At 39.1% G+C, this 16,310-nt stretch overlaps 1 protein-coding gene across 6 annotated transcripts in view; it reads left to right on the plus strand.

Annotated features, from left to right (window-relative positions):
* Window positions 1-16,310, plus strand: part of MYLK3 (myosin light chain kinase 3) — a 48,816-nt gene that overhangs the window by 17,564 nt on the left and 14,942 nt on the right. For 3 of the 6 annotated variants that reach the window (XM_040571145.1, XM_040571142.1, XM_040571144.1), the window contains 2 exons: window positions 12,606-12,696; window positions 13,722-14,160. In XM_040571145.1, the coding sequence (XP_040427079.1) occupies window positions 12,606-12,696; window positions 13,722-14,160 (530 nt within the window). Of the gene's footprint in view, window positions 1-975; window positions 1,224-8,552; window positions 9,072-11,453; window positions 11,580-12,605; window positions 12,697-13,721; window positions 14,161-16,310 lie in introns of those variants that run through there. The other 3 variants (XM_040571140.1, XM_040571146.1, XM_040571141.1) reach the window with 3 other exon arrangements.

Consider the following 16,310-nt stretch of genomic DNA (forward strand, 5'->3'; position numbering starts at 1 on the left):
TGAGTAGCTGTGCTTGTGTACTAGTGCCTGATGTGAATTAGGTTAATGGGAGATCACTTGTAAGTAGTAATAAAATAGAGCTAATTTTACTGCAGCTTGTTGACAGTGGGAAATGCAGGCACAGCACAGATGAATGTTGTAAGCAGACTTACTCTTACATCTCTAGAACTTACTTTCCTTCTTAGATCATTCAGCATCTTGGTATCTGTTGTCTTTGTACATTTGTACTCCACTGACATAGTTTTATAGAGACCAGTATTAAAAGAAGAAAAAGTATATTTTACCCTAGGCAAAATAAAAAGCAATTAATTAGGTGAGGACCAAATGCATGAGGAGCAATGTTGTTTGGGTGCATTATGGCTGCTTATTAATCTAACATTGGGTAGAAAAATTTTAAAAGGAGATTCTAAATCTACAGGATCAGAGACGTGCCTACATGGACTTGAAGGCAACGTACACATGTGTGAGCACGTTGTTTGACCATAAGGTATTTTACAAACTGAAGTGAATGGCTCTGCATGTAGTGTCAGACTGTAGAAATGCTGCCTGAAGTCATAAATAGCTATCTGAATTCTAATGGAGGATGAATATTTGTCCTCTTTTGTCCATTTGTTTGTTCCCTTTGTTCCTATGGTATAGCTTAAGAAATATGAAATGAAAGAAATACTCATATGTATAATCATGTTATTAAAGCAAATGATGTATTACTGAACAAATGGAAAGCAGTCAGATAACAGTCCTGTCACTGCTTAGCTGAAACATTCTTTCTGTAAGTTACCGCTATAGCAGAGTTAAATTGGGCAAAATTGACTTAAGGAACAGACAAATGCAAAGAAGGGACTCTTCAGTAACTTCAAGAGATTTGGCTGTCATCTGCTGTTATGTTGTTTCCGTGCCTTACAGTAGCTCTTATCAATAATTCAGGAAGTGAGCTGCTGGGATGCAGATAGAACTTAGTGCTGCTGATAAGGAAGTGAAATGATTGAAATGCCTGGTGTAGTGTTAGATAAGATGAAATGCCTAGTTTATCACAGAAGCAGAATTCTAGCAAGATCTAGGGAGGCTGTGCAGCTTTATTCAAGCCTAAAAGGTTTAGGGTACCTGGGAGACCACCACACAAGCCAAAAAAGATGGGAACTTTGTATCAAGAATCTTCTCTGCACAGATCCCTTCGTTTAAGCATGGGAGGATTTTGTGTTTCTGATTATATAAAGAGATTTACGGTAAGTGTCTTGTTATGACCTCGGTTTGAAAGTGAAAATTTACTGGACAGGATAGTATTGGTTTCTGTGCTGTTTGTAAAGTGCTGTGTCTGTTTGATATGCGTGGCCGAATTGTGCAGTCTGTCTGCTTGCAAACCACCCGCCGATGTCAAGGAGGTACCTCTGAAATGCTGAGTGTAGGCTTTGCCTCAGTAAATAAATTTATTTTTGTGAGAGTCTTGACACATTAAACTTCTGTTCCAAGTGGTATATTTGTAGAGTAGGGTGCCAGACTGCCATTCAAATTACGTGAAGGTCAGTTGTTACAGCTTTTTGCTTTAGTTATCATATGTCTCGGGAGTTGCGAGACAATGAATCTGTCAGGCAGGCTCATGCTGAGACAGTTTCACGAGGAGCCAAATTCTGCATCAAGTCACTTAACCTGTGGTAAAAGCAGTGCAGTCAGCTTGAACACCATGTGCTCAATAACTCAGTAATGTGTGTTCTGTGGTACTATGTAAAAGTTTTGATATCAGAACCCTATTGGGCAAGGATCTGAGGAAATTAAGTAAAAGTGAGTCTGTGTCCAGAAAGTTACTGCTTATCAACAGACTACAAAACAAGAAGAGAGAGACATCATTCTGGTGGAACAGGGAATAGAGATCTACTTTTCTGCCATTGTAACCTATCCATCAGTGTTTTAAGGCTATCTGTGGAGTTAGGTTTCAGTTGCTATAGTGGCAGGGAGTCTGGGGAAAACACTATTTGTTTTCTTCAGGTTGCTTGCATATTTTCTACTTTTTTTTTTTTACTGGCTGAGAATTACCATTACCATCCAGATAGAAGCAAAAAATGAATTTATTCAACCTTAAAAAGAATGCCATGTATATATAATAATTTTCAAGTAATGTTTAAAATAATTTAAAAAATAAATTACAAGGGTTGTTTTGCATGGGAAACTATCAGATTTTTGTTTTATTTTTAAAGACTTCTTTCAAAAATTTGAAGAAAGGATTGCCTCATATCTTGCTTAATGATAGCTCTAATGGGCTTTCTTAAAGAGTTTATATTTGTTATCGTATTAGTTCCTTAAAGAGCCAATGAAGTAAATGAACTAAATAAATACTAATAAACAAAGTTCTGGTACAGTTAGAGAAAATGACAAAATTTCTACAAATTTCAACAGGTACAATTTTGTTCCAAAGCCACAGATTAATCTACTGTTACATAGTGGATCTAATATGTCCAACACTAGAATATTATTTTTTGATATAATTTATAAGGTTAAAAACAGAGCAGCTCAGGAGGCTAGATATGCATCATATGGAAGGAGCTGCATGATGTTCTTGTCTATTTATGGCAACATCACATAAAAAGCTTTAGTCTATTAATTTAATTGAACATACTAATGAACTGTTCATCATGTTGAACAGATAATGCTGTGTTTGGGAATGACGTCAAACCAAAATGTCAGAGAGATCTAGATCAGCAGATGCACGTAATGGACTTCAGTATAGGCGAGATGACTTTTTACTGGATCTTTAATTTTCTTTACATGGTGTTCTGGTTACTCGTGGATAATAGCAATGTCAAGGAGTGCTCTTATTCAAAAATAAAAATAAAAGTCCCTCTCTTAGGTTCCTGTAAAGAACGTTATTAGCAAGGAACACCGAGCGTAGTACCTGATGCTTGCTGTACCACAATGGTCAGACGGAAATGTGATAGAAAGAATAACTGGGGCTCTGGAAGGCCTGAAACAATTGTGCAAACTGCTTTTGGGAGAACTTTCTGAAAGTACATCAGCAGCCAAGGCACTCTCACGTTCAGCCAAATGGTTTGTGAGGGGCTTGGGGGCTGTTCTGGGTAAAGCTGCCCCTGGTGTGGCTGGCCACAAACACTTCATTCACCTGCTTCCAGTGCAGCCTGACATAATGTGTTGTGCTCATGTGTTTTGCTTTTCAAACGCTTAAACCAGTGCGATGTAAAATTGTACTCGAGGTGATCATACTTAAGTCAGTAACTGCGAAGGGCAGAAGAGTAGCTGTGGGATCGGTATTATTGCCTCTTAACTTGGAAAAATGAGTGGAGGAGTGAAGGAAAAACTCAGATATATTCTTGCAGCAGTTGTTAGTTGTTACATTGATGAAGTTGAAAACAATTATTATAAATTAGTAAGTTAGTATAGTTCTGTGTGCATTTTTGTGGCAATTCTTCAAACTTGAAAAAAAATCTTTGAAAAAAATCTTCCAAAGTAGGAAGGGAACAAAAGACAACATCAAACAGTGCAATTCAGTGATTTCCATCTTCTCTTAATGAAATCACATGTTGCTGGCAAAGCAGAGGGATCTTTTGAGGGATCTTTTGAGGGATCTTTTGAGGGATCTTTTGAGGGATCTGATTGAAAGCCAGTGAAATTTGAAGTCAGTAAGAATAATTGTACCAGTTTTAGTGTGCTTTAGAACAAACTCTGGATTATGCAAGGTCTTCCTATGAAAAGTTGACTGCCTAGGAGTAACCCTTTCCTAGGCAACAGAGCTGAGAGAGAGAGAGGGGCCTATCTCATTACTTCAGTGGCAAGAATTTGCTTTTGCTGGTTTTATTTCTGTGGGCCTTATTGCACAACCAAGGCTACTCTTCTGTGTTTCAGTGTGTTCCTGCTGACTTAAAATTACTTGCACCTGAGCAAACTACTGTAGACACAGTAGCTTTTGGTAGGTATAAAAGGTGCCTTAGGGCTCTCTGTTGAGCTCACAGTAATAGTGAGAAAGAGTCTTGTAAATGAGAGCCAAAGCAATTTGCTTCTCAAATCCAAGGGTAGCTTTGATGGCAGATCATTTGAATCAGCAGGCTTTGCAAGGAACTGTCAGCATTTTATGTAAAATCACTGAAATTCAGGGAGAGCAGAACCACAGCAGGACTTCTCGGGTTTACAGAGAGCTCTTTGTTGAAGAAGGAGGAGTGAGAATCATTACCACGATACCAGGGAAATGTTACCAATGACCAGCCTTCTGTCCAGGCTGATAAAATATTTTATTACCTGTTCAGATAAGAAAAAAAAATAGTTGTCAAGAAAATGAGACAGCTTCTTAATGCTGTTTCTGTGGGTAACAGTTCTGGTGGTGAGAATGAGCTTGGGGTCAATTGAATAAATGTGAGCAGGCAACAGGTGCTCTCTTGGCCTCCTGAGAGGAAAGCAACCTGGAGGAAGAACTTAAAGGTTCTTGTTAAGCCATGTGGGCAAATGGTAAACAGTATTATCTAGAAATCTTGTCACTTTAATGTTAGTGAAATGTCATAATTGACCTGTTCAGCTATCTGCTGTCAGCTGCTTGACAGAGATGCATTAAAATAATAAACATGATCTCAGATTCATTAACCTGTCCTTAGCTGTGCCACTGCCTATGAGCATTATACTTAGACTCCTTTTATTTTCCTTTTAAAAAGGAATAAAAAAGGAAGAAGGCAGGATTGGCAAGAGAGTTTCATAATTTACTGTGTTAACAGTTTTGTCATTAAACATACAGAAAAAGGAAAAAGACGTTTATATAATGAATATTATTGTTTAGTTGATGTGATACCACCATAAAGTTGAACTCTTGTACACTGGGCAATATTTAAATTTATTATGCCAGGGTCACTTGGGGAGACTGATAGTGCTTTATAGACACTTTTACTGTGCAAGTGGATTTCAACCAACAGCTGACGTGAGTAATGTGTTAAATGTCAGGATCTTGGCCTTCTAAAGCAGGTGTGGGCCAGTTCCTAGTTCACCACCAAACATGGCAGATGGAGATCTTTTGTCTGATCTCAGCAGGAAACCCAACTATTGGACCAGGCAGACTTAGCCAGACTGTATGGCATATTTTGATTTTGGAAGTTATTCCTCTAAATTAAAGCTGAAGCCTATTTCAGGGCTTGCCATATGTCATGAGAATTGGTATCTTGCTGCACCATTTCTCTGTGGATGTGATTTATTATATTTACGCGTCTAGGAAACATACTGCTTGTGAGAAATTACTCACTGGTGTAGGGCTTAATTTTTCAAAAGTTTAAGTACCCTGAAGCTTAGCTACCTCTTCATTTGCTGGGTAGAAAATTGGATGTTTATAAGCTGCAGCAACTACATGTAAATTAAGCAGATTTTCAGCATAACTTGAAAAAGTTGCCAGCTGGTTGCTGAATATGTAAAGGATATTTATTAGTATTTTTTTGCCTGAGTAGTGTTTAGCAAATGTAGCCAGATTTTGAGGTTGTCTGCTGTCTTTTGCTTTTTGTAAAGTCCTAATGTTTACCACCTTTAGTTCTTTGTCTCCTTAGAATTCTGTTGTGTTGCAACCATTGCAAACTTCTCCCAAAGTCCACATGTTCTCTATAAAGCTTTGGCTTTGTTTAGGCCTTAAAAAGCTTTTCTTTTTCCCTTTTACCTGTGTATTTTCAGTCACCTCCAGTTTTACTGTGTTGCTGGAAGCAATGCAATAATCTAATGAGATGATCTGTTGGAGCAGCTGGTTTTAACCTCTGTGACATTTCCTGTTTGGGACATAAGCCTCTGGTATCACTTTAGTACATGCTGTAGATTTTTGTTTTCCCCCTTTGCTTCATCTTTTTTCCTACGGCTTATCTTTTTTTCATTCCTTTAGGTGAGAGCTAGCGAGGGGCGATCATAACTGAGCTGCCGTGTCCTGGATTCTTAAACCATTCCTTGTGTTGAATGTTAATGTTTCTCTTGTTTGGCATCAGTCTTTCACAACTGGGAGTGTGTGTGGGGCTGAAGCCAAAGTGGAATAAACTCTCATTTCCCTCTGGAGAACAGAAGACTCTTTGGCACCATCAGTTGAAGGTCGCTTGCAGTTCTGGTTCTCCAGCATTTGTGTTTCTTTTTTCTGGCACTCCTCAGATAGTTGATAGCTTGGAGATATTTTAAAGGTATTCTACAGGTTCATTTCAGTTCAGCTCTTCATGGAATGGAGTCAGTTGCCTACACACTCCAGATCACACTGCTCATTTTTTTTTGTTATCTGGAAAGAAACAAGCAGAAATCAACAGGAGACCAATTATAATAAGAAACTTTATTCTAAATTTACATCCAGACTGTGATGGACTCATGTGGCTCACCAGTTTGTTTAGTCAATGACAGCATGGGGTGACTGAGCAGAGCTCTGCCATGAACCAAGATCCTGCGGGAGTCCCTGGTATTCATTACTCACCTAACACTTCAAGCTCCTCAAATGTAATTTGGGAGGTATTGTAGATGAAGCAACATATGTACTAAGTGCAAAATCTCATTATAAGCAATAGGTCCTCACAAAGAAAATGTGAGTTTAATAGGCTAATGCATTTCTTGCAGTAACCGCGCTTTTTCCTGTGCAGTGTAAGGATGGGTACACAGTGATCTGCAATGGGTTTTTTCTTTTAGTATTGAAAGACTTGAGAGTGTCTCTCTTCAGCATTAGTCATTTCTTAAACTTAATAACCTTCCTTGAATTTCGACTGCAGAAAAAAGTATCACCTCGTAATCATGTAAAACTGAACATGTATTTTAAGCATGGTCCTGAATGGAAAGCAGGTGGCTCTAGAATCTAGTTTATTTGTAGGAGAGAAAAAGAGAGGAAGAAAAAACAATTCCTGTAGCTTACACAATAGAGTTCCATTTTGTTCTGAAAACTTGCATATCAGCTACTACCCCATAACACTTGTTTCTCTCCTCTCAGTTTCTTTCAACATAGTAAAAATGCAATTTCACTTATTAGCTAGGACCTGATATAATGCTGACAAGTGTTATGTTGTGAATTCGTGCAGCCCAGCAATTAGTTCTCTTCTGCTCCTAAATATATTGTGATAAAGCTTTAGATGCACAGTAGTATCAGGAAGGGGAGAACCTCCACAATCTGCTGATGGGGTATCATAAAACTTGTATCATACTATCCCAGACCACTGTGAAAGTACCACTGACAATATCTTTTTGATTAAAAGTGACATGGCATGAAATGGCCAACTCCTGTCAATTTTCACAGGCCAAGTTTTCTTCTGAAGTAATTTCTTGGTATTCAGACCAATATATATTGACGGTAATAAACAATCAAAGTCTTAGAGCTCTTTGTGTCATTTGCAAAACTGGTTAGTGGCCTCTAAATGTTGCAGAACCGCCAGGTTGGCTCTAATCACTCAGTGGCCTTAAGTAGTCCTACCACAATGTTTTTCTTGTGCAGATAAACACGTTCTCTCACAGAAATGGCAAGGACTTAACACCTTCTTGAGAGGGTAATTTTAATGCTGGTACTACTGACTCCGCAGCGTGCAGAAGAAGGGTTTTAAATTCTAGAATGTCTTATACCGAAAATTCACTGTAAGAATTGCAACTTCTTCCCCTATGCCCTTTCTAAAAAGTGAGGAAGGGCTTGGAGGCAAAGGCATGCTTTGTATTACAAAACCTGTGGCTTTGATGTGGTTCACACCAGGTCTCTTGCTGCACTGATATTTCCCCAGTACTTTTCCCCCTTGCTCTACACATGTGCAACAGTGAAAAGGCACTTTTCACTTTTTTCACTTTTTTTTCGTAATTTTCAAGAATCATGATTGTAATTTTTGTTGGAGACACGCTAATGTAATTCAGAAGTGAAAGCAGGTCAGAAACAAATCTGTGAAATCAGATTTATGATTTAATAATTTTGTTGCAAACAGTTGGACACTTGCTCTGATTTTTCACTTGGTTCACTTTCAGAGCCTGGGAGAAAGATTTAATTTTAGACGTTTCAGTTGACAAAGACATGCTGGTGCTAGGTACGCATTTCAGATCCTTGTCATTGTACTCTATTTTTAAATTCAAGTGACAGCCAACCTAGTGAGTACAGCTTGTGTCTATGTTGCATGTTCTGCCTCTGTTGGAAAGCTGAACTCTTCCAAGCCTTAGCACGAGGCCACCAAATTTACTTTTCTATTTGCTCTGTTTAATGAGGAGAAATGCTCTAGCAAGTTCTTTTCACAGAACTAAAACAAGTCATGAAGTGTTTCTCCCTACAGAGGTCTGCGCAGGCATTGGTGATTGCTAAGATGCTCGCCTATCAACAGCCACTTGAGAAAGAATTTTAAATGGTCTTGTGACGTCAAGGAGGCCCAAGAAAATTTAGTCTGGTGCCAAATTACCTCCATCATTGAAAGCATGCAGTAAGAAATAGATAACACAGAAATAAATCTTTTGTGCAATAGCTATCTAATGATACGCTCTGCTGACTCCAATAAGTGAGGTTGTCTGGAATAGGAATAGCTAAAGAAGATGAACTTTCAGACCCTCATTTTCTAATTTATGATTAATGAAAAGCCAGCTTAATCTATCTGACATCCTGCTGTCTGGACAGAATGTCTGCGGGTAGCTTGGGCGTTGCAGAGGGAAATGCCCTGACCAAGTTACTGCCTACGAAAGTGAACAGCTTAAGTACAATGGATAAAGAATTGAGTCTCTTGAACGAAAAGATGGACAAACTGTTGCATTTCCAAGAAGACCTGACAGGCAAATTGCAGCGAGTTAACAAAGGTATTGATGATGTAGAAAAAGGCATTAACAAGCTAACGGTATCCCGAGCAGCTCCTGATGAGCCAGATGAAATGAAAAAAGGCCTAAAGCTATCGGACAGTCCTCACCAGACTGATATCCAGAGCATATGCTCAGAAGTGTTGAAATTGATGAAAACGGCCCAGCTAGATGCTTTGAAGCATAAGGAGAGGCTGGCAAAGATAGAGAAAAGGGTTGATACACTGGATAAAGTGATTACTTTTGTGGGAGAAGTATTAAGGAATTCTAAAGTAGTGGATTTTATTCTCAAGGGCATTGTGCCCTGGAAGAAGGGAAGTCTGCTGGAAATCCTTGTTGAGGTTGGTTTTGTTTTACTGTTCTTAATACCCTTCTTTGTGCTGTAGCAGGGCTCTCCTGATGGTTTCTTGTATGACGTGTATAATTCCCATTTTCCCTGTAGTGTTGCTATTACAGGTTACTGCCATGACCTTTGAATTGCAAGCCTCTTGAGACAGAGACCTAGGCTTAAAATGTGTCTTGCGGGCTTATGTCTGAAGTGCCCCAAGTGTGCCAGGCAATCTTGTAACAGCAATGAGGAGCAGACTGCTACTGTAAAAGAAGATTCAGCTTCTAACAGTGCTTGAAGATCAGCAATGTCATTCAAATAAGTGACTTAACTGAGGTTCCTGTGAAAGTATGAATTGTATACTGGAAAGTGTTTGCTGAAGGAAGAAGCTTCTATTTTCTTGATTGATCGTGAATTCCAAAAACAACACCAGTTAGCAAAGCTTACGCTGACTTCTATTCACAGGACTGAGCAGCCTAGGCATCTAAGTTGTCTTATAACTATGTCTTTATGATGGGCCTGTGACTTCATGAACTCTACTGACATTGTGCACTCCTTAAATCAAATAGTTCTTGGGTTTCACGAGAGCAGCTTGCATCAGTTTGTACATATCAACTCCCACACATTTTTTAATATAGTGAGGAAGCAACGGTCAAGACTGGTATGTAGTTGATATGGTATTTTGGAACTGATTAACTTTGCTTTTTAAAAGTTACAATCATTTGGAATTAGTTTTGGCCAATGAGAGTTTTGAGTCTTCCCAGTGGCTTGTATCCTAGGCAAAAAAAAGAAAATGTGGAGAGGGACTGCGTGAGTTGGAATATGTTTGTTCATTCCAAGAAATCTTCTGCACACCTGCATAGAGGTGTTAATTACAGTAAGGACAATTCTAGCGTGAATGCGAATGTCCATTCCTATCTTGGTCAAAATGTTTCTGCCAGATCTGTGAAATGTTTTGGTAGATGTTACACCTAAACTCTTATAAAAACAGGACAATGTTAGATGCTAGCTTACCTTTCTGAGGCTTTCTGGGGCTTTCTGAGAGCTCTTCTGGTCTCACTAAGTGTCAGAGGCTGACAAGTAAGCTAGACTGCACAGAGACAGAAGAATTTATAAGGAGTTTTTGTTAGTGTCAAGACCAGATAGAGATGATACTTGTACTTGAACTCTCAGTTCTACAGATTTTTGGAAAGAAAAAAATTGCTAAGTTTGATTTATGTTGGTTAAAACTGCTGTTACAAGTTACTGCCTGCAGTCACTGTGTAAGGCCTAGACACAGACAGGGTGCTTTGTGGGGCTTATACCTTGAACTGAGCTGACAGTGCAGTGTGTTAATGGCCAGGTGATGCTGAATGTAGAGATGATTTTGTTACCGAATGGTTATTTTCCAAGTGAAAAAAAAACAGTAAGGAGGGATATAGATAACGGTGAGGAGAGGGATGCTTGTGGAGAATTTCAGGTGGCCTTCTTGCATGCTGTCAGAATTAGGTGTCAGCTAACCACTATGTGCTGCTTCATTAGTGTTTGTGGAAGAGGAGGTCTGAGGAGGTCAGAACTTGATCCAAGTTTTATTGGTAGGGGGATTGAGACTGAGAGGTGAAAAAGCCTTCTCGGTGACCTGATGGACTGGGAGGGGGTGGCAGTCTCTGTCCCAGGCTCTAACCGCTGTCTTGCTTGTAGAACAGGCTGTGTATTGGGCCAGCAGACTTGCAGGGCTAACTCCTCCTTTGCTAAATGACCATCGTTATTCTCCTTCTTTGCTTCTGTTTTTTTTTTGTTTTGTTTTGTTTCTGAACAGTTTTTGAAATTGGAGCATAAGATTAGTTATAAGACCTTAAGATATATTTGTACTTTGATCACAGGCTGCTGAGTAGTCTATGATATTTGACCTAGGTTTCAATTAGAGAGGTAGCATATGTACGTGACCTAGCAGGGGTAATGTGGAGCAAGGCGTGGGTGAATTTAGAAACACATGAGCTTGTGCTGAGTTACGTGCTAACTTTGGTGGTCCCGTTTTTTCAGCCTGTTTTGTGACATGTCCAAAATGTTCAGTTGCACTGGGGTTGCACTCAAAAATAATTTGCTTGTTGCTGTTCTCCAACCTTTGCTGTTTTGTAGCAGCATGCAGCTTATCGCAGAGCTGGCTTTGCACAAGGTTGCTAAGTATGGGGATGGGAGTGGGGAGGTTATGTTTTCATTTTTGGGTGAAGCTGTTTGCTGATGGTATGACAGCATTCCAGGGATGCCATAGGAGAGTTTATGGAAGAAATTTTCTGGGCTGGAGTCAAATTAATAAAAGACTGTGAACTGAGCTTCATAGGATCCAAGCCACTTTTTTAATTAAAAAAAAAAAAAAAAAAAAGAAAAAAAGGAAAGGGGAAAAAAAAAGAAAAATCAACAGCAACAACAAAACAGCATTATACTGTTACTTATCCAAGGCTTTCTTTGCACATAGGATTTTGCAAGAATAATGTTGCGCCTGGTCATTGTTGCAGGTTTGCTTAGAGCTGTAATAAAAATGGTAATGATATTTTACTATTTTGGGGTATTTTGTTGTGTGGTTTTTTTTTCGGGGGGGAAGGGATGGAGGAGTGTGTTCTGTTGAGGAAACTGTAAGGTTGGAGCATAAAAAACTTAATCCATAACTGTTTTTACTAACAAGTGAAGGGTCTGATTTGCAGTAGACTTCTAATCAATTACCTGCAGAAAAAAATGAGGCATTGTTTATTTCCTTATATAAATGAAGATAAGAGGCTGCTCATCACTAGATTTTAATTATATGTCATCCAAGAAATAGGTTATGCCTTTTCCTATTTTTGTAATGTTTTTTTGCTAAATATTTGTTATTTATTTTAAATTATATTACAAATGTATTGCTGTTTAAAGTGTTTAGTGATGCTGTTAAAAAATAACCCTCCTCTATGCTGTGTTAATTGGAGGATTACATTTGCTTGAAATAAATTTGTGCTGCTAAAATAAGATTGCTTTTAATCATGACAGAGGTGACATATAATGTCAAGTACGTATACAAGAGTTGCAATAAAGCTAAGGGTTCTTTGTCTGTATCACCTCTATTGTAGTTCAAATGATGAATCTTTAGATGTTTTGAGACAAATATATTACTGTATCTATAAAGATATTGCTTGTGTTTCAGTCACCAGTCAACAAGTGACAGAAATACAATGCAATTTCCTTTTCTGATATTTTTTATGCTTTATATATCCTGTTTTTTTTTTTTTGTTTTTTTTTTTTAATCGGTGTGGATATAGATTACATGAGGCAAAATCTCTTACAGTTAAAATTTTGGAAAGCAGAGATCTAATGTATTATTCTGTGTCATCATGTTTTAGAAGTATGCCTTTTTGCAAAAGCAGGGAGAAACTCAAGAAAGCGGAAAGGAAATACAATAGTACCTAAAAATTCAGAAGGTCAGAGGTGTCAGTGTCCATTTTACAGGGTCTCAGTACCTACAGAGTTAGAGGAACCTAGTGGGAAATAAGCACTCTTGACTATAACTGTCATTTTTGTGTTCCGCTGTCATTTTTAGGCCAAAGATAAGCCTGAAGAGAGTGGCGCAAAACCCAAGCATGGGCTTAGTAACAGAGGAACCCAAACTGAAAACAAAAAGCCTTTGGAAGGTATGTGGCGCTCTGGGCATGCTACAGTCTTTGACTCTAGAATGTGCAGCAGACAAACTGGAAGCTCATAGCCTGCCGTTTCCCACTACCTGAATTACTCAAATGTGATTGAGTAACTTCATCCACCAGTATTGGGAAAATAGATTACATTTTATGTAAGAACATCTGTCCCCCATATCGAACCCCACAAAAACCGAGAACTAAAAGCAGCGTCTTTGCTTGGCTACAGTTTCTTTGTTTTCATATAACAGTGATCTGATTTAAGAGATCAGTACTTGTTGTGAGATACCATGAAGGTGGTGGCAATATCGCACAGCAAACCTAAACCGTATGACTGACCCAACCCTCTCCCTCTCTGAAATAGGGACATGTTGACATTGGGAATATCTTTTTTAATCAGCAAGTTTCATTGCCATGTCAGGGCTAGACTCCTAAATAGGGTGTAGCTGTGTTGCATCCTAAATAGGGTGTGTTGCCGTGTTGCATCCATTGCCTGTGAGTTGCAACAGGGTGAACGTGATGTTGAGCAGACCCTGTCATTGCTGTTGTCTTCACAAAATGTCAGTGAATCCTTTAAATAATGGACAGTCCCTTTTTAGCTTCAGCATTTAGGAAGTAACAAAAATAAAGCAGACAGCTGATCACAATTTTGAGTCCAAGGCTACACAAGTTAGTGAACTGATCTCGATAGCCAGTGACCTGTGCATGCTGAACCATGAAAGAAGTTACCATAGAAATTTCCATTATTAATATGCACAATCATTGTCATGAGAAGGTATGGAAGAACCTTCTTTCCCTTTTGTGGAAAAGCAGTTAAGGCGCTGATTAAGCCATGAGCGTTAATAATGGCTGTCTCCAGCCTGTTGGTGTAAGGATTTTTAAACCTTTCAGTGGATGCTTTCTTGCTACTTGTTCAGATGTACCTAACTCCATAGGTTGTTTTGAATGGCTGGGTTACTTTGCTCCTTTTATTTTTGCTGTCACTTTTGTCAAGGACAGCTTATTAATGGCATGTTTTTATTCAGAGACTAAATGTGTGAAAAAGCTGAATCTAAACAATGAAGCATGTGAGAAGGTGAACGCTTCCAGTGTTGTAGCCAACAAAGCTGACTTGAAACCCCAAGCTAAAGAGAGGACAGCACAGCAGCAAGCAGTAGAAGGTGCTGGCAAGAAACAGAGCTCTAAGAGCTGTCAACAGCAAAAGGACGTTGGTGTCAAAGCTTTGAATCAACACAATGGTCTTCCCTTGGTAAATCAAGATCACGTAGGCAACCAAAATGTTCCTGTTAAAGCACATGATATGGATGGAGCCCCACGCCTAGATGAGTGCTCCAGGCAGCCTGTTCATCAGAAACTTGGAGAGAATGAAAACAAACCTCCATTGCCAAGTGTGGCATCCCAGGAAGCTGTGTCCTCGACATCCCAGGCTATATCTGACACAGGGTGTGAGGTGACACATACCAGGTAATGGTCTTGTTGGTAGTTTTCTGTATGATCTGAAACCATTTCACGTGTTAGAAGGAAAAAAAATGTTGTTAAAGGAGGCAGTTCCTGCTTAGGCATGATCGAGAGGTAAAACAGCCATGCTGAAGAAAGGTGCAGTGAGACCTTACAAAAGGTTAAAGCAAAAAAACGCAAAGCACCAGAAGCCCCCTGTAAATTTTTATGAAGCCAAGAAGTTAGAGGGCTAGACGTATGGGAGACCTTTGATGTGATAGGGGCTACTGTGTATTAGAGATAGGAATGAGACTGCCCTTCTATAGCTCACGTAGATGGACTTCCATAAATCATTCCTTTCAAAATCCTCTTTTTTCTCTAAACATGAGGATGAAAGAAATGTAAGTTATTTACTAATATATAACAAAACTGAAGATTTTTTCATTTCCCATCCTCAGTGTTTTCAAGGATTTTTTTTCATGCCTTGATTACTTGATTACTTAAAGGTATGACCAGATTGTTCATTTTTTTTTATTCTTTATTAGCCTAATCTTTTCCTCATATAAGTGCTTTGCAATATATCTTTTATAATCCTTTTCCTTTTAAATTCCTTTTAAATTATTTAATCAGGATTTGATTTTAAGTCCATTAAAAACAAAACCCTACCAACCAAGCCCCAATAGATGCCAATTCTGTGACAAACTTTAAGTGCCATGCCTTCCCTGTTGGGGTTCACAAATATGTGTGTGTATGGATGGTATACACACTCACACATAAGTATAAATGTACATTACTGTGTGTGTGTGTGCAATTACCCTATTCCTTCTGTGTACAAATTGATACCTGAAGCCCAGACAAGAATGCGATACTACTTTTGTATGTGCATACTTGAATTTGGAAGCTTTGAATTTTATCAGTACTTGCAAATATGGGGCAGACATCTAAATTTCATCTAAATTTTCCTGTGCACTGGGTAGGTGTCTACTGGGCTTACAGGACTCCTTTTAAAAAAAAAAAAAAAAAGAGAGAGAGAGAGTTGTCCTGATCTCAGCACCTAAGGCTTCATGAGAGAAATGACGCTGCAAAGACTGGCTCATTGGGTTTATTTCTCCTAAGAGGCTAAGCGTAAGGACATGGTAGGAGAAAGCAGTAGAAGCTTTCACCACCACTGCCTCGTGCCAACATTCAGGAGCAACTTTGTATACAGGTTATAGACACTGTTATCTCCAAATTGGTTGGTGTAATAGCACTATGAATGGAGGGACCTCCCTGTATTTTGCCTGTGGGTTATAGTCTTTGGCTTGTGAGTTGAAGGCACCTTACTTCTAGCAAGCTGGCATGGGTCTGCGCTGCCTCAGAGGCTCCCACCTTGAGATTGGCTCAAGGTGTTTGTGAAGCAGTTGATGAACAGTTGTGCACCCCCCTAGAAGTCAGTGCTGGTTGAACATGCTATGCCGGGGGGAACTCACAGATAGACAGCAGCTGGGTGGTTTGGACAGAGGGGATGTGTGAGTCCCAGAGAGTTTGGTTTGGGGGGGTTGGAGGTCAACGGTTAACTAGAAGGCAGAACCTAGAGTAAATCCCAGAGGAAGGCAGCCCTCCTGAACAAGGTACCTATTATGCTTGTGAGTTTGGTAAGTGAGTCTCTAAAAATGAATGCTACTTTTAATGAAGGCTGTAAGCCCACACAGAAGTGTCAAAAGAACATTGTGTTCTCCTGTTTGGAGAAATGCCCAAGAGTCCTGTCAAGTTCAGGCTTGTCTAGATAGCAGTGGAAGTGTTTGCTCAGAGCAGTGTTCAGCTGCTCCAGTAGCTCACTCCTGGTGCAGTTTAGATTCATAGCACAATGCACAGAGCGTTAAAGGTGCTAAACATGAGAAACTTTGGACTCATTAAGCAAAAGTGGAAACAATTTTATTTTACATGTTTTGTAATAAGGTAGCTCCTCTGGAACAGGCAGTAACTTCTGGGAAATGGGATGCATTTTCCCCTAGACTTCAGAAATTTTCTTTCATTTCAGTTATATGAAATCTACTTTAAGGCTTCACAGGCTTCAGTTCAGCCTCACTGAAATCAGACTGTTACTGACGGTTGAACCAGTAATAGCTGACTCAAATTACAATACAAGTGTATTTGAACTGTAGGTTATAGAGGTTTGATTTTAAACCATATTCTTT

The sequence above is a fragment of the Cygnus olor genome, chromosome 12, assembly GCF_009769625.2.
Source record: "Cygnus olor isolate bCygOlo1 chromosome 12, bCygOlo1.pri.v2, whole genome shotgun sequence".
Taxonomy (NCBI): domain Eukaryota; kingdom Metazoa; phylum Chordata; class Aves; order Anseriformes; family Anatidae; genus Cygnus; species Cygnus olor.